This window comes from Mustela nivalis, assembly GCF_964662115.1.
Source record: "Mustela nivalis genome assembly, chromosome: 2".
Classification (NCBI taxonomy): domain Eukaryota; kingdom Metazoa; phylum Chordata; class Mammalia; order Carnivora; family Mustelidae; genus Mustela; species Mustela nivalis.
The window spans coordinates 162,795,786-162,821,817 of record NC_139021.1 but is presented as its reverse complement, the minus strand read 5'-3'; the positions used below and the strand labels follow the sequence as shown (position 1 = coordinate 162,821,817).

The 26,032-nt window shown below is 43.2% G+C and overlaps 1 protein-coding gene across 2 annotated transcripts; it reads right to left on the bottom strand.

Annotated features, from left to right (window-relative positions):
- Positions 1–393: 393 nt before the first annotated feature.
- Positions 394–25,961, bottom strand: LOC309860402 (glutathione S-transferase omega-2). 2 transcript variants are annotated; one of them, XM_082722559.1, is made up of 8 exons: positions 25,878–25,961; positions 19,439–19,549; positions 19,064–19,172; positions 16,499–16,721; positions 15,460–15,561; positions 14,562–14,597; positions 1,837–1,943; positions 394–685 (listed from the first exon to the last, which is right to left on the bottom strand). In XM_082722559.1, the coding sequence occupies exons 2-8, from the start codon at positions 19,467–19,469 to the stop codon at positions 526–528; spliced, it is 768 nt and encodes a 255-aa protein (XP_082578685.1). In that variant the 5' UTR covers positions 19,470–19,549; positions 25,878–25,961; the 3' UTR covers positions 394–525. The 2 variants fall into 2 exon arrangements, with proteins under 2 accessions (XP_082578685.1, XP_082578686.1); XM_082722560.1 differs by lacking the exon at positions 14,562–14,597.
- Between the last annotated feature and the right edge of the window lie 71 nt (positions 25,962–26,032).

The following is a 26,032-nucleotide window of genomic DNA, read 5'->3' as shown; positions in this document are numbered from 1 at the left end:
CTCGGTGTCTCAGAGGCCCATGCCAAAGTGGGAACGTGAATGACACATGTGCCCATGTGGATGGCAGCTCTTGTGTGCCAAATGTAGAGGATTGGGAACCTGGAGTGTTTTCTTCTTCCTCCTCTTCTCTAGCTTTCCACTCACCAGGGAGGTTGTGGACAGTGCTGATCTGTGGTGATGAACATCACCAATGGACAGGCCTTGAACCTTCTCATCAGCATCAACCCCAATAATCTGGAGGTTACACTGGGCCAAAGGCCAAGGAACCAGAAGGCACACAGGCTCCCAGTCTTCCAAAGGTGCTTGGGCATCAGCACTGGGCACTAGAGATTTCTAGAGGATCTTTAGAAGGGATAGGCCAGAAGAGTCACACCAACGGATTATCAGAAAGAATACATTTTCTGTCTCCACGTTTATTGGGAACCTCAAAGAAAACGAACAGATTGACTGACCCACCAAAACAATTCCTGATGCAGAGTCACGACATGCTTGGGAATTCTGGATGGTGAAGGGATGGACTGAGGCTCAGCAAGCTAGTCCATAGTCAAAGGCATCAGGGTTGTTCTGAAAATAAAGATTCAAGAAGCCCAAGAAAATGTTCTTATCTATGAGAAGAGCGCACACCGTGGGGTCCTGCTTCATGGCTGCTGTCCAGAGCCGTAGTGCTGGCGTGTGGTTCAAACAGCTGCAGGACAGGAAAGAACTGTTAGCTCGTCTGCAAGGGAGGCCATTGGGAAACGTGGCATGCGTGACTTTTTAGATTTACAAGACACAGAAGGCTGGTTTATAAAGTTATCTTAGTTACCTTATCATCAACTGATCATGATCATGTCCTGGAGGAAAATCTTATCTGTGTGTGTTTTGAATCATGGAAGTTGTTGTTGCTTTTAACAACACTGCTAAAATACCTGTGGGCTGATTGTTCTGGGGAAATTAAGTATGTGGGCTTCCCTGTTTACCCCAAAAAAACCCAACCCCCTGTCATTCTTAGATTTTACTGCAGGGAGTTTGAAGAAAGTAAAGACAAGTAGTTTCCAAAAACACTTTTTAAAAGTCAGCAAAACCATCATCAAACCTTGAAGTACTGGAGCTGACTGAGCCCTTTCCAAGACAGACCAGGAAGTGGAGGTCTAGGATATACCCGTGACTCGCTCAAGACAGTACAACTGGTTAGTGGAAAATTCAAGAGGGGAGGGTTCCTGGGTCATGGCTCAGTACTCTGTCCCCAGAGGAGACAAGTTTTGGTCATGTTTATGTTGACACATAGTTTAAAAGATCTAAATACTTTCTATCTGGGAACACCTGGGTGGCTCAGTCGGTTATGTGTCTGCCTTCAGCTCAGGTCATAATCCTGGGATCTGGGGACTGAGTCCCAGGTCTGGCTCCTTGTTCAGAAGGGAGCCTGCTTCTCCCTCTGCTTGTGTGCTCTCTCTCACCGATGAATAAATAAATAAAATCTTAGAAATAAACAAATAAATATGTTCTATCTGACCTTTCATCAGAGATAGTCAAAGTGGAAGGTGGGTGGGTGGGTTCGAGCCCACGCTCAATCTGTGAGGGTACAGATGTTGTTCTGCCTCCGCCAGACCCAGTTCCCCAATGCCAGAATTGTCCAGCACCCACCCTGTGACTGTCTGGGAGCCCAGCCGGTGCCCACCCAAGTTCAATGTCTCAGAGCATCATGGGAACAAAGCACGTGTTCTGCCTGGGGCCCCTACACGGTCTCCCCGAGTCCACCAGGGAATTTCTTCTACTTTAAACATCCCTACATTTCCATGGTGAATGGCTGACCATTCTGTTTGCTACCCAATGCAACCCCACAGTCAAAAGTCTTACTCAGCGATTCCATATACATCCAGCCGCTCAAACCAGGGCCAAAAGAGGTAATCAATCATGGATATACAGTCTCCACCAAAGAAGATGGTATTCTGATAGCCAAGAATCTAAAAGTTTGAACAGAACAAAAGCAAATTAATTTACTTACCTGCTGACATATTTATAGATGCTAAATACAATTATCAAATTGCTTCCCGAAGAGGGAGAACCAAGGCTCTGCTTCTCCTTCCAATCTGTTACACAATGCGTCTGCCCTCTTCCTGAGGTTTCTTCCACTTCCTTCAGGGCCAAACTCCCAGCCACGCTCAGCCCTTCCCCCCTTTCAACACTGGAACAACGAGGTGGCTCATCTGACTGGGGAATCTGGAGGAAAAGCCAGACAGGGAGCGAAGCCCCGACCTCTTGGCTTGAAACCGTTTCCTCAGAGTCCTAAGCTTTCCAAGGAGGAGCTCAGTCCCTGGAGACAGGGGCCCTGCCCCACACCCCCCATGGCTGAGAGGGAGGGGACCTCATTAGAAACCCTGCTTGCTGTCGTTGTGATCCCCATTCTCCAAGACCCACTTTATCCCTAATTAAGGGGATACCATGGTTTCCATATGTCTTCCTTTTTGTAGACTTATTTCTTGATTCAAAATGAACACAGGAAAGAGCAAATGCTATTTAGTGGATTTCCTCAAATTTCAACACTGTATATCCTATTTTCTTGTTTTATTTGAGCTCTTCGAACTTCACACTTTTGGGCCACTTAACACTGTCAACTCTTTGCATTAAAACAGAATTTCTCATTTCCAAATGGGACAAATTTGCACAGATAGACCGTAAAGCAAACAGATAAACTCTTCATAGCCAAAATACAGTAAAAAAAAAAAAAAAAAAAAAGTAGTGGAAAATTTTAAAAGCAAAAATGCTTAGTAGAGGTTATTGTCAAGCCAGGTCTTTCCAAAGAGAAAAGTATGGTGCCAACCTCCCAATTCAGTCAAGCAAACAACACTCTTGGACCCACAGAACTCATCAACTACATACTTCCCTATAGTTACAGAGCCAGATTTCTATATCCTTTGTCTGGATTTCTCTATTCCTATCTCTATCACCAGGTCTGACTGCTCCTTCTCCAGCTTATGGATTCTGATGTAGTCTATAGCTGCAGTTAAGAACGTTAGCTCAGGGGTGCCAGGTGGCTCAGTGGGTTAAAGCCTCTGCCTTCGGCTCAGATCATGATCTCAGGGTCCTGGGATCAAACCCTGCATCAAGCTCTCTGCTCAGCAGGGAGCCTGCTTCCTCCTCTCTCTCTGCCTGCCTGCCTCCCTGCCTACTTGTGATCTCTGTCAAACAAATAAATAAAATCTTTAAAAAAAAAAAAAAAAGAACATCAGCTCAGGGGCAGGCAGACCTGATCTTAGGCTAGGCTTAGGCCTCCTATTCAATATGGAGTCCTAGGCAATTTACCTACACACCACCTCCTCCAAGCTTCAGTTTTCTCATCTGTAAAATGGTGGTAAGTTAGTGCCCACCTCAGATGTTATGGTGGGGAGTGACATAATCATGCATGAATAAACAAAAGCTCTTATGATGAGAAAACACAGAGACATCCAAACCTCACATCTACAGATAGCAGATGCATCTCTGACAGAAAAAAATCAACAGGATTCCCCCACCTGCCACCCTTCTCAGAGGAGAAACCAAATCTTGCTGCCCTCAAGTCCAAGTTTTCATTATCCCCTGACATGGCATGGAGGAATTCCCGTGATGAGTGTCCTAGAAGTCTGAAAAAATGTTAGGGAGCATCACTTTGTTCAAGAAAACTAACAGGATGGACTAAACCAGTGGAATCTGGCCAATGAAAACTCAAAACAGGCTATTTTAAGGCATAAGGAAAATAGATCTGACTTACAGCAGGAAGGAACAAATCATTCAGTATGTATGGATTCCAGACAGCATCAAATCTTCTTTATATTCACAAATGGATAAAAATTATGCAAACTTTTACCACTGGCTTCGAAACATATACCTCCAGCTTATTATTGGCCTTCATGGTACAAATCAGAACGAAATCTAAATCAACTGACCCTGGAACAAGTATAGCTTTTCTGTTTACAGATGAGCGGTGCTCTTGGGAAAGTCCTTGTCAAAACACATCACACAGAGATATTTACTGGAATCCATGCTAGGTCCTTTGGTAAAGCAATATTTTGAAAATGAGTAACTGCTTAGTAATTGGTATGTATTAGTATATATGTTTAAAGCTTTTTACTTACTCAAAGTAGGAGTATGTCTTTAATATACATGTTATAGATACAATTAGTTCTTATATAAACACTCAAAGGAATTCAAGCCCTATCAAAGTACACAGTACAGGGGCGCCTGGGTGGCTCAGAGGGTTGAGGCCTCTGCCTTTGGCTCAGGTCATGATCTCAGGGTCCTGAGATCGAGCCCCGCATCGGGCTCTCTGCTTAGCAGGGAGTCTGCTTCCCTTCCTCTCTCTCTGCCTGCCTCTCTGCCTGCCTCTCTGCCTACTTGTGATCTCTGTCTGTCAAATAAATAAATAAAATCTTAAAAAAAAAAATAAAAGTACACGGTACAATAAAAAGTCAGGATGAGGGGTGCTGAGGTGGCTCAGTCGTTAAGCGTTTGCCTTCGGCTCAGGTCAGGATCCCAGGGTCCTGGGATCAAGCCCTGCGTCGGGCTCCCTACTCAGTGGGAGGCCTGCTTCTCCCTCTCCCACTCCTCCTGCTTGTGTTCCTTCTCTCACTGTGTCTTCTGTCAAATAAACAAAAAATCTTAAAAAAAAAAAAAAAAAAAAAAAGGTCAAGCTGAGCACGTGGATGGAACAGATGAGGCATCACTGATCCTCTTCTAGCCTTTCCCACCCCCAAAATACATATTCACATTCCCTCGGACTTTCATCTTTTTTCAAAGACTTAATTATTTATGTGAGAGACAGAGCAGGAGCAGAAGGGGAGAGGCAAAAGGAGAGGGACAAGCAGATTCCCCCCCACTGACCAGGGAGCCCGATGCGGCGCTCGATTCCAGGACCCCAGGATCACGACTGGCACCAAAGGCAGATGCTTAACCCACTGAGCCACCCAAACGACCATCTTGAAGTCTTTAAGACCCTCAGTGGGATCGCTCCCTTCCATGCAAACCTGGTATCTTCCAGACATAGGCAGTGGCCTTTCCATTGAGAATCACATAACATCAGTATGGAAGGGGTCACTGGACCTCTGCTAGTGGGACTCCCCTCCCATTTTACCGTGTATTTGCACCACGCTCAGTACCAAGGAATTAAGAGATGCGGTGTTTAAAAAAAAAAAATGTATACCATAACATATAAAACATGGAAAATAATAAAACACTAAGACCAGAGAAAACAAAGGTTAGAAGGGAAGGTCAAAACAAGGAAGGAAAACGACATCAAGATGTCAAACCTGGGGTCCTGCAGAGTTCCTTAAATAAAGCTTTGAGTTTGACTTGAGTTTCCTGAGCCAAGGGGGAGAGGAAACAGCGTTGGTGAGCTGAGACTGATTCTTGCCTCTCCTGTGGAAGCACAAAAGGACTCTCACTTTTCAGGAGAGGAAACAGTCCCAGGAAGTTAAAGGAGCTCTCCGGTAGCCCAGAATGAAGACAAAATCAGCATTCTCCCCATTCCCAGACCACAGCCAGCTCTGTGCTGCTGAACTTCAAACAGGTAAGTACAGGACACTAATCACAGCAGCTTTGCCAAGTCTCTTGTGAATTCTTTGTTTGTTCTTTCCATTTAAGTATCAGCAAAAAGCTTAGAATCAGCAAACTCTGAAAGCCTCTGGCTTCCCTGTGCGAACTCCCTCCCCAGTCCCTTGTTTCCTTGTTTCCTCTCTCTCTGGCTTTGCCACCTGCCCCACTGGGAGACAAGACACAATCACGACCAAAAAAAAAAGAAGAAGAAGAAGAAGAATTAGAAGAAGGAGGAGGAGGAAGAAAAGAAAAGAGAAAATGAGAAAATTACCAAATTCTCTCCTGGGAGATGCCTGGGCAGCTCAGTCTGTAGAGCATGCAACTCTCCATCTCCGGGGTTGTGAGTTCAAGCACCACGTTGTGCTCTACAAAAACTCAATTTTTTTACAAAATTCTCTCCTTCCATTGATTCCATTGATAAAAACGTCTTCAGGCAACTTTAATGAAATAGTTCCCCTGTGTTCTCAGTTTAAACTCAGTCACTTGCTTACAGCCCATTAGCTCCAACGACAGATTTTAGGATACACAGTAAAATAAGACAGTAAGATTTCACCCCCTCCCTCCCCTCCCCTCCCCTCCCCTCCCCTAAGCGTGAAAAAGCCCAGATGGAAGAACCCCTAGTCTTCTTGGAGGGCCTTCGGGCTCCCCCAGGAGGACCTAAAAGAGGTTCGCGTGAGAGAGCAGATGGAAGGAAGAAGCGCGTCGGGCTCCCCCTTGTGGCCATCGATGGTGAGGCGCCCTGGCTGGCTCCCCCAGGAAGTTCACCAAGGAAGAAGGTAAGAGAAATTGTAAGATTTTGGAGAGAGAAGCAGCAACATCATAAAGAGAAGCAAAACCCGGACTTTCTCCCATGAAAGCTTCCTTCTACAGTCTTGGGTAGTGAAGCTCGGGATCAGCTTCACTAACTGTGCTTAACCTTGAGAGGCTGCTATCCGAGGCACGCCCCTTGTCACTGCCTCCCAAGGAGGACAGATAGCCTGGTGGCTTGCAGAGGCGCTGCTGTCCTTGCTGGGAGAGAACAAAAAGTGGGTTTTTTTCTTGATGGAAACGGTTCCTAAGAAGCAGAATCCACCCCCAACCCGCACCAGACACAAAACCATCTGCCAACACGTGAGCAAGGCAGGCCCTTCTCCAGAAGCAACAGAAAAGTGCCCAACTCCAGGGCAGAAACCCCGAGTCCATGAAAGATAAGAGAAGGCTCTCCACATTTCAGATTTCAGGTCCCTGTTATACTGAATGAGGCTGAGGTTGAGCTAATGAGAATGAAGTGATTACCTGTAAAATGAACCAATGGTACAGAAACAAACTTGGAGGACATATAAAACCATTTTTCCTCTGGAACATAGGGTCTGGGACAGAACACGCCTCTCCCGCTGCTATTCAGGTATGATCCTGGAGTCCCTGATGAAGATTCAGAATGCAATTTGTCCACATTTGGGGATTCCAGGACCTTTCTGAAAGTTCTATGCTGGAATCCTTTTAATGGACTTACTCTTTTTGTCAACGTGTGTGTACAACAGTAGCAGGGGAAGCCAGGAGGCCAACGCTTGATGGGTCAAATACCTATAAAGTGATGGATGGTGAAGGAAAATATAAAGGAATGTCTTTAATTTCCCCTAAAGGGGAAGATGACTTCTTATCCATAAAAGCTGTGGAAGAAATCACAACAGGAAAGAACTACATAGCACAATATTGTTAAACGTTGTATTTCTATTATGTACAAAAAAGATAAGCCAGACTAAAAAACAAAAGAAAACAAATAAAAAACAAGTGTTTTTGAAAAATAGCCAAATATCCTTTATATGTAAGGAGCTCATTAAGGGGAATTTTTACAAATCAACAAGGAAAATCAGGAAGATCTTAATAGACAGAGATGGGTAACAGCCCATTTTCACAAACAAAACATAATGCGGGGGAGCCTGGGTGGCTCAGTGGGTTAAGCCTCTGTCTTCAGTTGAGGTCATGATCTCAGGGTGTTGGGATCGAGGCCCGCATCAGGCTCTTTGCTAGAGCCTGCTTCCTCCTCTGTCTCTGCCTGCCTCTCTGCCTACTTGTGATCTCTCTCTGTCAAATAAATAAATAAAATCTTTTAAAACACACACACACACAAAGGGATGGCATACTTTGGGGGGAAAGCATCTATTTCACTAACAATCCAAAAAAAAAAATACAAATGAAGTCCACAATAAAAAAACTACTGCTTCTCTCCAAAGCAGGCAAATATCTTCTTTAATGAAATCTCCCCACAGTAAAAAGGAGAAGTGTAAAGAGAATTTTTATATACTGCTGGTGGGGGACAAACAGCACAAGTCTCTGGAGAAGCAATTTAGCAACACAGCTCAAGCCTCCAAAAGTTCTTACCCTTTGATCTGGTAATTCCACTCCTAGAAGTCTGACTCAGACATTCTCAAATAGAGGAACAGACTGCTGTTTCTTGCAGCACCATTCACAATGGTAAACGACTAGAAACAACCTAAATATTCCTTGTGGGGGTGCAGGATAAATAACTCCAGTTTATACACATGGAGAATCACATAGAATGAAAGTGATTATATTCTATTTTTAAAGATTGCACCCATAATACAGAAATACATTCTCATTATTTAAAAAAGCTCAAATAACAGAAAGTAGTTTTTTTTTTTTTAAGATTTTATTTATTTATTGGACAGAGAGAGAGAACACAAGTAGGCAGAGAGGCAGGCAGAGAGAGGGGAGAAGCAGGCTCCCCGCCAAGCAGAGAGCTCAATGTGGGGCTCTATTCCGGGACCGTGGGATCATGACCTGAGCCAAAGGCAGAGGCTTAACTGACTGAGCCACCCAGACTACTAGAAATAGCAAAGACCTGCTCTTCCCCATCCCTGCTTTTGCCCACTCTTCTTTCCTATCCCAGTAGCAGTCTCTATTAGGAGTGTGATATGTATCTCTTTAGGCATTTCTCTGGACATTTATTTACATGTATATGTACACATATATACATCTGTTTTCTTCTACAAAAGTGGGATCGTGCCATCTGTATTACTGTGTAATTCACTCAAATATTTCTAGGCAATCTTTTCATGTCAGTACACATGGTTCTACCTCTTTCATTTTTAACTGCTGTATAAAATTCCACAAGAGTGATGTGGGAAACAGAGGCAGGAGAAAAGTTATTCAATTTCCTTACCCACTGACAAGCCCTTGAAACAGGCAGAGTGACATTCCTCTACAGACTCAACTGTTTCCACCTTAACACTTTGCTAAGGGCAAAAGGCAATCCTAGCCTGATCACCCCACATACACCAGGATCTTGTGGGTCTACTTTAAAATATAAAAATTCCTTTGGAAACTTCCTTTATCTCTAAACCCTCCAAGATAACATGTTGGCAATCATCCCTAAGCATATGGCCCACCGATATATACCGAAGGGTCTCAAAACTAGGGTTTTATTAGACTGTAATAAGTGACCTTTTCCCAACAAGAGCTAACCCGTCAAGGTCCTGGAAACCTTGCTTCCAAAATTCCTTAGAGACTGACGCTCTCCCTGACCCCTTCCCAACTTGCAAGTATGTAATGGGTCACTCCTCACAACCCTAGGGCAGCAGCTCTTTCTTCCCATGGGTCCTGTCCCCGTGATTTAATAAACCACCATTTTGCACCAAAGATAGCTCAAGAATTCTTTCTTGGTCATCGGCTCCGGGCCTCATCCCACCGAACCTCAATTATATGCTAAAACTTTGTCAAGAGGAATGTAATTTATCTAAGCATTCCCTGTCTAATGTACATTAAGGTTTATAATTTTCCATCCTCATAAATAATGCTTCTTTAATAAATGCTCTTAATACATATGAACAAGCATTTACAGGGTTTATAAAAATATGGGAAGACCTTTACATCATAATGGTAGCCCAATTCTATATACACTACAATTTTAACGACATAAAAATATACATAGCAGAAAAGGACAGGAAATAAAAAGTCCAAAATGATACCCACAGCTACTTCTGGGTAATGGGATTATGATTTTTTTTTTTTTGGTCTGAGTTTCTGTATTTTTCTGTACTTTCCATATTCTCTCTAATGAACAAGTATTTCTTCACAATTGGAAAGAGTATAATTAATCTCTAAATAATAGGAATAATTATTGGTCTCTTATTTACATGGTGGTAGATGGTATAGTGGAAAGCTCTTAACAGAAATACAGCAAATATTAGTTTACCTAGAAAGAAGCTGTCAGAATTAGACAATGGATGAAGTTACTCAAGTTGCAACAGCACTAAAACCACTCCATTAGCCACTGTCTATAAAGGGTCATCGGTTCCTCGGTGTGGAAGGATGGTGGTTACCACTAAAAACAGCATATTAGGGGCGCCTGGGTGGCTCAGTGGGGTAAGCCTCTGCCTTCAGCTCAGGGTCCTGGGATTGAGCCCCACATCGGGCTCTCTGCTCAGCAAGGAGACAGCTTCCCTTCCAATCTCGCTGCTTGTCTCTCTGCCTACTTGTGATCTCTGTCTGTCAAATAAATAAACTCTTAAAAAAAAAGAAGGCATATTAGTAGACATGCTAAATCAGCTAGCAAACCCAAGAGAATTGGCCACATATGTCCAACACAAGAACGTGTACATAAATGCTCCCGGCAGCATTACCTGCAGCAGTCAAAAAGTGGAAGCAACCTCAGTATCCATCAACTGAGGGATAAACACAATATGACATATCCATACAGCGCAGTATCATTCAGCCATAAAAAGCAATAAAAGATGGACCTTGAAACCATGATGTTAAATAAAAGAAGCTCATGCAAGGCTAACATTGTATGTTCCCATTTATATGAAATGTCCAGAACAGGTAAATTCATAAAGACAAAAAGTAAATTAGGGGTTGCCTGCAGCTGGGAAGGTTCTGAAGAAATGGGGAGCCAGTGTTAATGACTAAGGGATTTCTTTTTAAGATGAAGAAATGTTCTAAAATTAACTAGTGGTGATGGTTGCACAGCTATGTAAATATTAAACCAAACCACTGAACTGTATGCTTGGAAAGGGTGAATTTGTGGTCTGTGAATTATGTCAATAAAGCTCTTATAAAAAATAGGTAGCAACAATGAATTTAGTTTGTAGACATGGTAAGTTAGTTGATAACAAGATAAACTTAGCTTATAAATAGTCTGCTGTACACAAAAGGCTATAGAAAATTATTTTCAGTGAACAATTAGCCAGATATAAACTTTCCTTCCCTCCTGTCCTAGTGACATCCAAAGAGAAACAATTAAGCAACGCATAAGTAATTTCATTATTGGAGTTAATAAGAATTAAGAAAGAAAAATAGCAAAACTTAACCCAGATAATATGATCTAACTGGGCACAAATGTATTCTTTCTGGAGAGGAGAAAGGACAGATTAAAAATTAAGGTTATAGGAGAAATTTAGAATCAAGAAACTATTTCACTAGAGATACTCCTGGATGTTGTAGAGACAACTTCTACAAACTGACCTCAGGCAAAGAGCCACATACACAAGGCACAGAATCAAATTTGGAGACATGGGAAATTTGGCATGGAGATACATCAAGGCAGTTTGGGGAATGCCAAGAATTAACAACATCATGTGTCCTGTGGCCCCCAGGAGCCAAAGGCCTCAGGCAGGTTGTCACTCCCTCAGCGTTTTTCCAGAATTCTCGATGTCACCGCCCTTCTCTTCTCCTTGGATGGACTTCCACTGATGACTAGCAGGATATCAAGGAATAGCCAGCCAGAAGACAGAATCCATTATGCACAGAAACCTTGAACTAGAGCAAAATTCTGAAGCATCAGAGAAATCGGGCTGAATCCTTTCACTGCCCTTGTACTTGAGCCAAGTGCTTCCACAACGCAAACACTCAGAATGAGGACACTGGCAAGGAGGAGGAGGAGGAGGAACAGCAGCAGCATGGCTGGAAGGTCTGGCACATTCCACCCCACAAGGATAAAAAGGAAGTGGGCTCAAAGTGCTATTCTGATATGGTGAAATCAATCACAAACATTATAAAAAAAAAGAATAAAGCTAAAAAAGATGAGTACCACTGACACTGATTCAGCAAAGACGAGAAACTTGGCTTGAAAACAGAAAGCGTGCTCACAGAATGGCCTCCCCGCCATTTTAAAAAACTCCCGAAAATGTTCAGAACGGGAAAGCAAGCAGAGAGAAGGCTGGTTTGATCATGAAAACAGCAGTCATGCATCTCAAACAACTGTGAACATATTACAGAAAAATGCCATTATAGAAGAAGCACAATTGACCTTTAATTTTGATGAAACTATTTTTTAAGAAAAAATTCTAAAGTCAGGGGCATTTATGGCAAAACAAGAAACTGTCAGAGTTTAAGGCTGTAAAGGTAAACTGAGCCTTTTGCTTGGCAAAAGATCCTTTTGCACGGCAGAAGATCACATAGTGGTATCTCAACTTGCTTATCCCTCAGAAAGACCATGTAGATGTAACACACTTTCAGCTCAAACAAAATCCTGATTACACACAACCATGCAAAAGAGCTGCACATGTCAGGGAACATTCTCTACCAAAATTATTCTGACAAGTTTCTATTTCACTAGAATCTCCTCGAGTTGATATACTGTATTTAGAGGATTGGATCAAATAATTCCAGCTAACTGGGCAGGGTTCAGATTCTTATATTGCCTACATGGTATTTATAATTCTTGGTCATGATGGGACAAAACCACATTCAAATCTGCTAGAACAACGCTGAATACTCAGAGGTCCTTAAGTACCATCCGTGAAAGCTACCTACACTTAGGCTAGTTAACCGGTTATTTCTAGAACTCAGCTACTGAAGATAAAGTGGAACTGTGTTCTTCAGGAATGTGCCAGAGCTGACCAACCACCGATGACATCTCTTCTCAACCCTGAGCTTGGAGACACAACATTGGTAGGTCAAAATCAGCCTCTGGTGGGAGTATTTACATCCCTGAAACAGAAAACACTATAAATCAGAGCTTCTTTTTCTTCTGAGAGTCATTTATTTTTTTTTAAGATTTTATTTATTCACTTGACAGAGATCACAAGTGGGCAAAGAGGCAGGCAGAGAGGTGGGGGTGGGGAGGGGAGCAGGCTCCCCGCCAAGCAGAGAGGTGGGGGTGGGGAGGGAAGCAGGCTCCCCGCCAAGCAGAGAGCCCAAAGCGGGGCTCGATCCCAGGACCCTGGGATCATGACCCAAGCGGAAGACAGAGGCTTCAACCCACAGAGCCACCCAGGTGCCCCATGAGAGTAATTTCTTACAGACGATTATTTATCATCCATAAATACTGCAACTGTACAAATCTAAGATAGGCAGCTGGAAGTGTAAATAAATTTAATCTGCTTCCACTTGACAAAGGTCAAATTGAAGAGTATTAATAATCGGTTTTCCCTTAAGAGGGAAATAGCATTCTGATGGCTGCCAACAGAGTTACAACCCACCCATAAAGGAAAGTATCAGTTTCTAGAACAAAGATAAAGGAAGTCATAGAACCACCTTCCAGATTATTCTAAAGGTAAGGGGTAAGGAGCCATATTACTGCCAGATTGCTCCTTGACTAACCTACCCATAGTCACTTTCCCCTCTTTCTTATAAGACCCTGATTTTATCCAGGGTGCCCCCCTCGAAAAAACTACATTTCCCAGCCTCTCCTGAACATAGTTCTGCTACAACTAAGTTCTGGCCAATGAGATTTAAGTAGTCATTGAGTAGGAATTCTGGGAAAGCCTTTTTTAAAAATTTACTTGAGAGAGTGAGAGAGAGTGCGCGCGTGTGCACGAGCACGAGTGGGGGAGGGGCAGAGGGAGAAGCAGACTCCCCACTGAGCAGGGAGCCCAACGTGGGGCTCCATCCTCGCACCCCAAATCATGACCCCAGTCAAAGGCAGATGTTCAACTAACTGAGCCACTCAGGCACCCCAAAAGCCTGTGAATAAAGGGGCATGGCCCTTTGCCATTTTTTCCCCTCTGTTCTCCTTTCTGTAACCTGAAGCATGGATGTAATGGCTGCAGTTCAAGCAGCCATTTTGTCATTTTGAGGATGAAAGACTTGTACTCAGGATGACAGAACAGATGGAGAAAAAGATCTTCAATCCCTAGTAACTATAAGAAAGCCATCAAAACAGCCCTGAATTGCACTACCTCTGGCTTTTTTGTGTAAGAGAATAAATCCTTATAAAATAAGTTCACAGTAGGTAGGTCCCTTTTACTAGCAGCCAAACAAAATCCCTAAGGAATCTAAAATCTTAGCCTCATTGGCAGGGGGTACAGACAGAAGCCATACAGAGCTACCAACCAAGGAATGTGGTGATTCAGGGAAAGGAAGAAACTCATCACATGCCCTTCCCCCTTCCTTGCCAGATTTTTTCTTTTTTCTTTTTTTTCCTAGAAATGACACGATTTTATATATTTGAAAAAAAAAAAAAACCTCAAAGAATATACAATAAATATCAGAGTAGGATACAGAATCAATATGTAAAAATCCAGAATGTCCATACCCTATCAATGAAAAATCTGAAAAAAACTAAGAAATCAATTCCATGTACAATAATACAAAAAAATATGTCTAGGAATAGATTTAATAAAAAATGCAGGATTTTTACACTGAAAATACAGTTTTAAAATTAACTAGAGAGGGGGCGCCTGGGTGGCTCAGTGGGTTAAAGCCTCTGCCTTCGGCTCAGGTCATGATCCCAGGATCCTGGGATCAAGCCCCCGCATTGGGCTCTCTACTCAGCAGGGAGCCAGCTTCCCCCCTTCTCTCTGCCTGTCTCTCTGCCTACTTGGGATCTCTGTCTGTCAAATAAATAAATAAATAAATAAATCTTAAAAAAAATTTAACTAGAGAGGATAAAAATTAATGGAACCAAAACAGTATGGTAGTGGCACAAAGTCAGACATGTAGGTTAGTGGAACGGAATAGAGAGCCCAGACATAAATATATTTATACAAGGAATTTGTGCCAGGAATATAAATTAGTATAGCCACAATGGAAAACATTACGGAGATTTGTCAAAAAATTAAGACTAGAACTACCATATGAACCTGCAACTCCACTTCTGGATATATTATCTGAAAAAAATGAAATCATTATCTCAAAGAGACATCTGCACACTCATGTTTATTGCATCATTATTCACAATAGCCAGATATTGGAACAACCTAAATGTTCTGTGTTGGATGAATGGATGAAGAAAATTTGGTATGCATGGTTTTTTTTCACTATTGTTTCCATTTAAATTCAATTATTTAACATTTCTTCATGTATTATTAGTTTCAGAGGTAGAGTTCAGTGACTCATCAGTCTTATTAAACCCAGTGCTCACTACATCACATGCCCTCCTTAATGCCCATCACCCAGTACCCTATCTCCTCGCCCTTTCCCCTCCAGAAACCCTTGGTTTGTTTCCTATGATTAAGGGTATCTTGTGATTTGTCTCCCTCTCTGATTTCATCTTGTTTTATTTTCCCCTCCTTTCCTCTATGCCCCTCTGTTTTTTTTCTTAAATTCCACATATAAGTGAAATCAAAAGATAACTATCTTGCTCTGACTGGGTTATTTCACTTAACATAATATCCTCTAGGTCCATCCACATTGTTGCAAATGGCAAGATTTCATTTTTCTGATGGCTGAGTAGTATTCCATTGTATGGGTGTACCACGTCTTCTTTATCTATTCATCTGTCGATGGACATCTGGGCTCTTTCCCTACTGTGGCTACTGTATTCTTGCCACATTTTCAAGAATAATTCTATAGCAGGTGAGTGGAGGGCAAGCACCCACAGGTTAAAATTAGATGACTAGTAGCTGAACTTATCAAAGACTGGCAGAAAGACTAAGTCTGTGAAAGCAAGGGTTGTCAGGGGGCCCAGGCTGGGGACCCTGCATTGCTTCTTGCACTGTGTCTGATCAGGAGAGGGGCCCCTTTTCGTACCTCTTCAAGGTTGCAGAATTCCTGACGCAGGGCTAGCTTCAGATCAGCACATTCTCTCCCGCATCTCAATGCTACCAGACACTCCTTGGTCAAGTGTGGGACCTAATCAGAGAACACAGGTTCTTAGTAGGGCAGTCTGAGGAAACTCTGGGCACTCCTGCTCTTCCTAAAAATGCAGCCAGAGCTTTATCACTCCAACTTAACAAGCCAATACCCACATCTAGGCTCCCCACCTCCTCGGAGGGTCATCCCTGTGGTTCCAGAAATCCACGGTCACCGCACCACGGTAATAAAACAGGGTGCTTTAAAAGGGGTTCTCCAGTGCTCCTTACTTGTTCAGCTACTCCGTGCTGTACAATCTTAGGCAGGGCACTTAACCTCTCTAAGCCTCAGTGTTGTCATCTGAAAAATGGATACAGTGACAGTACCTACCCTAAAGGGTACTTGTGAGCATTAAATGAGTTAACCTTTATAAAGCAGGTAGAATAGTGCTTCATACAGCATAAATGCTCAAGCTATGTCAGCCATTGATGTCCCTGAGTTCCTTTTATCTCTTTTCAAAGAGAACTATCATACAATTTCCCCATCATTAATTTTCTCTCTTCTTCATATTTCCTGCACAGTTGGGACTGCTGCTCCAAATAAAGGGCAGTCCCCTTTCATGCATTCCCTTCTTCACACCCCAACAATTTTTCTACCTGAAACTTTAGAAATATTTTCTTTAACACACTACCAGTTTTCAGCTCTTCCAACATTCCTACCTGGAGTCACATGGTCCTAACCATGCCATAACCATACCTCTTGAGACTGCTGGTCGAAATAGAAAAGAGCCTATCAGTTACACCTTCCATCTTTAATATCAGAGGGGATAGCCTTACTATTATTCCATACTAGTTACCCTCCTAAGAGACAGGTAATGTTGCAACAAAATGATCGGACCAATGACTTAGTTTCAAAAATAAACTCAAGTTTGGGAAACACATACAAAGTAAAATGGACTGTATGTAAGTAACTTAAAAAAAAAAAAAACTGGGTATACCTTATAGAATAACTCCAATAACATCTTCTGGCGAGCCCGCTCATAAGGGTCATATGGGTACAGCTTTCTCCCCGGGTAAGCGTCATCCAGGTACTCACAAGCGATGACAGATTCGTAGATCAACTGACATTTGCTGTTCTCTAGGACAGGAATCTGGCCAAAAGGGTGCTTTGTATAGTACCACTCAGGCTTGTTTCTCAGGTTAATGTTGACAACTTCATGTCTTAAAAAGCAAAGGGAAAACAAGACAGAACTAGAAAGAGAGGCTTAGGGGCACCTGAGTGGCTCAGTGGGTTAAAGTCTCTGCCTTCAGCTCAGGTCATGATCTCAGGGTCCTGGGATCGACCCCCACATTGGGCTCTCTGCTCAGCAGGGAGCCTGCTTCTTCCTCTTTCTCTGCCTGCCTCTTTGCCTACTTGTGATCTCTGTCTGTCAAATAAACAAATAAAATCTTTAAAAAAAAAAAAAAAGAAAGAAAGAAAGAAAAAGAAAGAGAGGCTTAGGCAGGCAGACACTCATCCCGAAAGCAGAAGCAATCAATTTATAAAATTTAAGTTTTCCAAAGTTTAGGTTTTTCCAGAGAAAAATACACAGCAAGGTCACTGTCTTAATGCCTGTAGTTAAGATGTGCTAAATGTTTTCTCTGCCTTGTCTCATGTGCTCCTTGTGATTCCTGGCTCCAGGAGTTTCAACCACCTTCCCATTATCACTGCGAGGAAACATCAGAACCGCGCTGAGAGCCAGGGAGTCGGACTCAGAGGGCACGCACTTAACCACAGCATTCCAGAGTTTCCAACATCTTAACACTTGCAAATGCACATCTGATTTTAACAGGTCACAACAGAATATGGTAAATGTCTGAGTTAGGACTTGAATTCTGGCATCAGACCGCCTGGGGTCTGGACAGTCTAGCTTGTGATGCTGGCCAAATTCCTTAGCCTCTCTGTGCTCAATGTCCTTAATTGGAAAATGGGGGTAATAATGGTACCCATCTCTTGGCACTGCTGTGAGGACTGATTGAGTATGTCTGAAATGCTCAGGACAGTGCCGAGGTACATGAGCATCAATAACCTTCTTCTTATTCTCATTATTATCATTAGAGGCTCAAGCCTATAAAGTTACCAGAAGTGCTCACCTATGTTTAAAAGATTAAAGGAAACAAAGGAGTATATTCTTTGCTCCATCAAGGAGATGGTCTTAAATCATAAAGCAGTGGTTTTCAACAGGGAGTGATCTTGCCCCATTCTGCAGGGACACAAGTCAATGTCTGGAGACATTTTTCGGCTGTCACAGCTAATGCAGAGGCGCCAGGGTGCTCCTAAAAGTCCAACAGTGCACAGGGCAGCGCCCCATCCCAACCCAAACACATGTACACACAAAACTAAACTACCGGCCCCAAAATGTCAACAGTGCCAAGGCCGAGAAACCCTGCCCTGAAGAAATATTTACATTGGTTCCTAAGCTACCATTTTGTCACTAAGGGTTAAACATCGGGCTACAGTTCTCTAAATTTTATTTGAAATATGTAACTGTTATTTTAAATAGGTAACCTTGGGGACAAGGAGACTTGAACAGTAAGGAAGAATCTGGAAATACATTCCATATACACTCAACAAAGTAGAATTACGTAACTTTGTTTAATACGTCTCTATATTAGTATTTCTCTGACATGAATCTGAAACTCTGAAGTCATCCCTTAACAGGATGGGCTCTTCAAGAGTCAAAAGCCTCACTTTGGCTTTGAGGCCAGCTGCCTCCCCCCAACCCAGTCCATGCTCCAGCAAAGTGGCTCTGCCTCCCACATCCAGACCTCCCCGGCAGGTGCTGGTTTTACAGAATTCCTTCTGGAAGAAAATGGATCTATTTTTCAAGTATGCCAGAACCTTAAAGAGGCCTCCTGACCGAAGTTTGTTCTATGTCATTGTTTGGAACTATTTGTCCGTTCATTCAAAAAAAATATTTTTGAACACCTACCTTCCACCAGGCTCTCTGCTAACTCATGAATAAAAGAGACAAAAGCCCTACCCTCAAAAACTGACAATTTAGCCTTTGGGGGATGGCGGGGGGGGGGGGGGGGGCGGGGGGAGGGAGGGAGCGGTGGAAGTGGGGCTGGGTAGAGCGGAGGAAAGAAGGACAAACAAAACTGTTGGAGGCGGGAAGCGCTAGGAGGAAAGGGAGCGCACTGAAGGCGCCGGGGCGGGGGTGGGGCGGGGGTGAGGGGGGTGGGGCGGGGGTGGGGCCGGGGTGGGGCCGAGGATGGAAGCAGGGGGTTGGCTGGCTGGAGCGGTCCGGGAAAGCCTGGGGAGCCCCGGCAGTGCCCAGCCTTCGGCTTCGAGACGCGAGGGAGCCTTCTCACCAGGAGGAGCGTTAGGTCTGCACTGAGCTGTCCTGAAAGTTTCAGGCACAGACTCGGCTCCACTCGGAAGAAAGCTGGGGCGTTGCGGACCGCCTGCTACAGAACCCGCCCAGGACTAACCATTTAGGAGCCCCTCTGAAGTCTGAGCAGGGCGCCCCAGATTCTGAACACCCCGCGCGCTTGCGCGGCTCTGACCTCCGGCTTCTCACCTGATGCCTTTGGCCCGGAGGACGAGGCGCGTCCTGTGCGCGTAGGGGCAGAACCTCATGCTGTAGACGCGGATCAGGCCGTCTGGGACCGGCCCGGGGGGGAGGCTTCCTGTGGGGGGAGACGAGGAGGCAGGGGTCCGTAAGCCCACGGGGAGAGGGGCTCACTCGCTTCCCCCGGGCCCCCAGGAGAAGTGCGCCCGCCCCGCCTCCCGCGTACGAGAAGACACATTTGTATGTGTCTTTTGCGCAACGATCCCTTCAAATCCCTCCCCGCCGCGCTGGCCTGGGGGCCAAGGCCGAGCAACCCTCTCTCCAGAGCCAACTTTCCCAGCTACGCGGCGCCCCCAGTCCGGGACCGTGGTCGAGGGGTCTCACCTTTCCCAAAGGACCTAGTCGCATCCTCCATGATCTCCCAGCGTGAGCGAGACGTAGAACGCTCGCCGAGGCCGCAGGCTCCGAGAATAGCCGCGCTCCAGCGCGCCCCTCCTGCCCCAAATTCAATTTTTGAGTGACTGAGCTCAGGGGTGGGGGGTGAGGGTGAAGGGGCCTGTCGGCGAAGGGGCAGAGGGGAAAGTGATCCGGGATAGGAGCTAGGATAACTTAACCAAGAGACACACTTCCCGATCTAGAGGCCCCAGAGTTGAGAGTGGGCAAGAAACCCCTGAAAAGTACTCCTTCCTTGCCTTGAACACGTGGGCAGCTCATTCAGTGTGGGGTCTCCTCCACATCAAAAAAATCCCTGAAGAATGGGCATTTGAACTCCAGCATGTCTTTCAAGGGCGTTTAATAAAACTTGACCAGGGTAAGTTTCCCTGGTTAAGTTGGGAAAGTTTCTTTCCCATCCTAAGCCCTCCCTCCTGCCTCTCTAAGACAACTGGACGCAACCTCTCTATAATGAGTAAGCCTTGTTTGTTTGCTTTATATAAAACCAAATTTCCTCAGGATATAGCAGATAAGGAAGAAAACCTTGTTAGCGTTGAGACCTTGCGTAACCTTGGCAGTGAGTGCCTCCTTAAATTTGGTGCCCTAGACCCCACACTTGCTTCACCTTTAGTTTGGGCCCTATTTGTGAGACTTTGCCCCAGCTATGGAAAACAGGTGATGAATGTAAACATTCTTGACCTAGAGGCAGAAACAAATTTGTGAACTCTTTCCACCTGCAGCATACATCGCAGAGAAAACTCTTTCTGATTGCTAGGGAAAACCTGGCCAACAGCCCAGCCATGTGCCACTTGGAGAGCTCTTCCATCCACCTTGGATAAAAGAGGTAGCTGGCCTTTGCTCAGACCCTGATAGGCTGAGATCTTGAAATTCATCGGGTGATAAAATAATTCCTTTAATTTTACACGACTTAGTGGAAATGGGAATTGCTTGTTGATGGACTATATAAGATTGACAGATAAAGAAGGAAAGAAAATTATGATTATGTCCCACTCACACTAATTGATTTCCACTGACTACCTTCTTAGATTCCCATGACTACTCAGTTAGGCAGGTAGTATTATTCCTATTTTACAAAATAGAAAACAGCCTCAGAAAAATGAAATTTCTCCAACGTGATCAGCTAGAGGGGTCAAAGAACTTTAAAAGCCTAAAGCCTGACTTACTGTCTTGACCTCTAAAGATGGTTAACAGTATGAACAGGAAAGAATGTAAGTCCTGGAAAAGTGGTAGCCCATAATAGCTGCTCAAATGTTAGCTGAATCCGAATAGCTTTGTTAAAATGACAGAACCTAATTATGTAATTATGAATGGGTCACTATTGGCCTTCTGAATTCCAATCTATTTAGAAATTCTTGGTTAATAGGTTAACATTTTTTTCTACCGAATAAGAATCTTTTAAAATCTTCAAAATAGTGACTCAGTTACATTTTTTGCTAAGTCAGAGTGACTTCATGTGATTTTGAGGAGCTGTCACCTTGTAAGAATAGGAGAATGGAAAAAATGTTTGAATAAGTGTTCTTTGAAAATAAATGCATGTATGTCAGCAAGACATCTGGTATTGGAAAAGATAAACTGACTTGCTACGCTAACAATTTTGTGCATTGGGAGACAGATAAAGTAACAGGATGATTACTGTTCTGGAGCTAATTTTGATCAAGAGGAACAAACTGGGTGGTAAAATTAAAGCAATAAACATAACCCTGTCATGGGGGATTTTCTGGTAGACAAGCAGAAGACTCCCAGGCAGACAAATGTATCCCCACATAAAGAACAGATTTCAGGGACGCCTGGGTGGCTCAGTGGGTTGGACCTTTGGCTCAGGTCATGATCTCAGGGTCCTGGGATCAAGCTCCGCATCGGGCTTTCTGCTTACCAGGGAGCCTGCTTCCCCTCTCTCTCTGCCTGCCTCTCTGCCTACTTGTGATGTCTCTGTCAAATAAATAAATAAATAAGTAAAAATCTTTAAAAAAAAAAAAAAGAAAGAAAGCAGATTTCAAAGAGTTGAGAAAATATATCCAGATTCTAAAGGGGAGGGCCATAAGAGGAATGTGAAATTGTTAAAATAAAAATAAATGATTACTTACATGTATTTGATGCTTTATGTGTATTCAACTCATTTAATCCTTAAAATAGTCTTTTTTTTTTTTTTTAAAGATTTTATTTATTTATTTGACAGAGAGAAATCACAAGTAGTCGGAGAGGCAGGCAGAGAGAGAGAGAGGGAAGCAGGCTCCCCGCTGAGCAGAGAGCCCGATGCGGGACTCGATCCCAGGACCCTGAGATCATGACCTGAGCGGAAGGCAGCGGCTCAACCCACTGAGCCACCCAGGCGCCCCAATCCTTAAAATAGTCTTATTAGAATTCTATAATTTCATTTTTTTAAAAAGACTTTATTTATTTATTTGACAGAGATCACAAGTAGGCAGAGAGGCAGGCAGAGAGAGAAGGAAGTAGGCTCCCTGCTGAGCAGAGAGCCTGATGCAGGGCTTGATCCTAAGACCCTGAGATCATGACCTGAGCAGAAGGCAGAGGTTTTAACCCACTGAGCCACCCAGGCACCCCTATAATTTCATTTTTAACAGATGACTAAGCTGACGTTGGCAAGGTCAAGTCACCTGTCAAAAACCTTATAACGAGTTTAAGAAAAAGAGGAAGGACTGTGAAGCCTGTTAGTTCAACTCCTAGGGCAGGACTGCAACCAGAATCTTACCTATTACCAGAGATAGCCTAACTTTTCTGTAAAAGTCGAGATAGTAAATACGTGAGGCTTTTCCCGGTCATCTTGTCTCAACTGCTTATCTCTACATTTTAGAGTGAAAAAGCCATAGATAATATATTAATGAACAGGGATGGCTGTGTTACAATAAAACATTATTTGTGGATGCTGAATTTAAATTTTATATATATTTTTAAAAGGCCTTTTTTTTTTTTTTTTAGAGTAGTTTCAGGTTCACCACAAAACCGAGAATATATGGAGTTATCCCATATACTTACTCACTACCCCTACACAAACACAGCCTCCTGCACCATCAACATCCCCCATCAGAGAGGTACATTTTCACAACTGACAACCTTGGACCGATACAATATTGCCCAAAGTCCATAATTTTCATGAGGGCTCACTCGTGGTAAATTTCGTGTAATTTTCATGTGGCACAAATTATGATTCTTCTCTTGATTTTTAAAAACCATTTAAAAATGTAAAACCCGGGGCGCCTGGGTGGCTCAGTGGGTTAATCCTCTGCCTTCAGCTCAGGTCATGATCTCAGGGTCCTGGGATCAAGCCCCACATTGGGCTCTCTGCTTGGCAGGGGGCCTGCTTCCTCCTCTCTGCCTCCTCTCTGCCTGTGTCTCTGCCTACTTGTGATCTCTGTCTGTCAAATAAATAAAGAAAATCTTTAAAAAAATAAATAAAAATTAAAAAATAAAAATGTAAAACCCATTCTTCACTCTTGGGCTGTACAAAAACCAGCAGTGGACTGGCATTGGCCTCCTGGCCTTAGTTAGCCCATCCGAGTCTACAGTAACAATGACTGAATTAGCTATGGACAAACTGGGAATTCCATTTGTAAAGTGGATCACCTTTTTACTATGCCAGAAGAGAACATATGTCCAACTTTCTTCCCCTAAGGGAAACCAACTCTAAGATTTGGAAGATATGTATTAAAAGTATATCTGTGTATGGGAAGTCACATTCTAAAATATCTGGTGTAGTTAGAAAAGAATAGAACAATGGGAATATTTCTTCCTCTGAAGGAAAGCAATACAGTGTCAAGATTCTTACTTGGCACTATATCTAAACTCTGGCTTTGGCACTTAGGCAAGCTCTCTAACCTCTTGGACTTTCATCTTCCTCATCTGTAAAAAGAAAACACGAGTAGTACCTAACGGATAGGTTTTGAATATTGAATGAAATTGTGCACATCCTCAGTATAGTAAAAGCTCAGTGTACTTGAAAACTAATGACTAATATTAGTGAATAAGAACATGTTTAATAGCATAATGCACTCCAATTTTGTATCTATAAAGATCAAATACACTGCAATTCTGCTTTGCCAAGCACATTGGAATTGAAATTCAACTCAGGATACTTATTTTGCTAGTTACCAATTTAATGCCAGTTGAATGGGTTGAATGCTGCAGGCTACATTTCAGTAATGTGGTTTTTAATCTTACCACTGAATGCTAGGGTTTCCCTGGAAAGATTTTAATTACAACCTTTAAACTTATCCCTACTTCCTTTTTAGGAACTAATATGTACCTTTTTGAAATCCTATAAGCAAACTTTCTTTCTAATGTTATTATATCATGTTTATACCTCTATTATACTGATTCACTCAAGCAAAAAAACAAAACAAAACAAAACACCACACACAACAAATAGTAATAGCACCACATGAAACCTACTCTAAATCTATTTCTAGCTACCTGAGATATAATCGGATCTGTTTTGAAAATATGGGAAATTTCAGTCATGGGTGACAATGACTCGAGTCTTCCAGGAAAAGAATGCTACTGCAGAAATAATTTCTTTAATTACACAAGTCTCTGCTTTGAGAAAAGGAGAGAAAGTGGAATTTACATTTTGCAGTTTTAAAAAAAAATTTTTTTTGCCACACCAATCTCTGGCAGTAGCAGAAACTGGAGGACATTCCTCTTAATATTTCAGAAGCTAACTTACATGAAAAATTATGTTACTGGGTGTTCAAAAATTGTTCACCAAGTTCAAAGAGTGAGGTAAGTAAGGGAAAAGGCTCTGTTTTCAAATAGGCCCAAACTCAGGATTGTTTCCAGGAAGTTAGGATCATAGGGAATCTTGTGTTCTAATGCCTTTGGGACTTTTTTGCTCCATTTTTATTGAGATATAATTAACAGACAACTCTGGATGAGTTTAAGTTACACAGCATAATGACTTGATTTACCGAAAATGTTTAATGATTACCACAATAAGTTTAGTTAATATCCATCTCCTCATAAAGATATAAAAAAAAATTCTCCCCATGAGATCTTTTAAGATCTACTTCTTAGCAACTTTCAAAATATACCATACAGGAGCATTTAATAAGTCATCTCGTTGTACCTTACATCACCAGGACTTATTAACTAAAGTGTGTACCCTCTGACCACCTTTTTTCCACCCCTCATCCCCCCCAACATCTGCAACATATCAAATAAGATTACTAAAGTTATCAGAAGTGGAACTTCATCTTCCCATGAGGGAAAACTGAGTCAAAGGAGACTCTGTTTTTAAGTACTAGATTCTGCTTTCCTATTCTGATTTCTCTTTACAGCTTGGGGGATCAAAGAAAAAATTTAAAACATTTTAATATGGTAACATATGAATGAGCAAAGGCAGATTTTCAAGATCCTGAAATCAGGCCAAGTCAAATGTTTGTAAAGTCCAAACAAAACATACTATGTTTGGAAAAGGAACACCAACACTTCCTGTTAAATCTCAGCCATAATAGTGGTGTGTCATAAAGGTGGGTACTATCCTCTCCTGACTCCACCTCTAAATGCTAGTGAAGACAGAAAGACCCTGGTGGAAGCAAGTGTAAACTCATCTCTAAATGACTGTAAGAGTTCAGGCTGGATGTGAATGATCTTTTCAGTATTTATTAGCTTGGTGACCTGGGGAAATACACCATTTTCTATGCCCTGATGTTCCTTCCACAATTTAGAGCTAATAGTACCAATACATTCTGCGGTTTGAGGAGGATTACTTCAGATGCTGGTTGAGAGGCATTTACTATCTAGTAAGCATGTAACCTTAGCCATTATTTTTATTAGTATTTGAATGTACCAGGAAAGTCCCTTACGTACTCACAAAGTGAGGACTTTCCCGTGGACAGAATTCCCCTGGCTGCCAGTGACCCGCAATGTAGCTAACCTAGCGGTGCCCAATGCAGGGCTGAGAATTCCTGATTTGAGGTCACCTTTACCTGTCTCCAGCCAAAGCAGAAAAATTAGAACAATTTAGTGAGTTGTTTTCCCCCCCTTAAAGCTAAAGGCATTCTCATTAAAGACCTGGTCTTTAAATGATAAGACTGTGCGCTCTTCTTGGTGTTGAACTCTTTGATGAAACTTTGATGAAGATAAGTCATTGTATTTTTCTTTTAAAAGTGTTGGCAAACCCGAAATTCCTGAACAAATTCCGCAAATCCAGAATTGACCTCAAAGCCCTTCTCCCTTCCGAAGCCTCGCAGACCGGACAGACCCACCCCGGGGAGGTGATAAAGAGAGTCGCCCCGAGGGGCCTCCGCGCGCCCAGCGGACGGAACCGGACGCCGAGCGAGGCCGCAGCGGAGGGCGGTGGCAGCCGAGGGAGGCGGGGCCCAGGCGGATCCCGCCCCTTAGAACGCGCTCCTACCCGTAAACCGGCCCCGGCGTTTGCAGCTCCGGCCAATTCTGAAAGCCTTTGGATGCCCTACGGCCAAGCTGTAGGAAGCTGAGCCAATGGGCGGCCGCGTTACACGCTGCTGGACACCAAAGTCGCGAGTCCTCCCGGTGTCTGTGGCTGGCCAA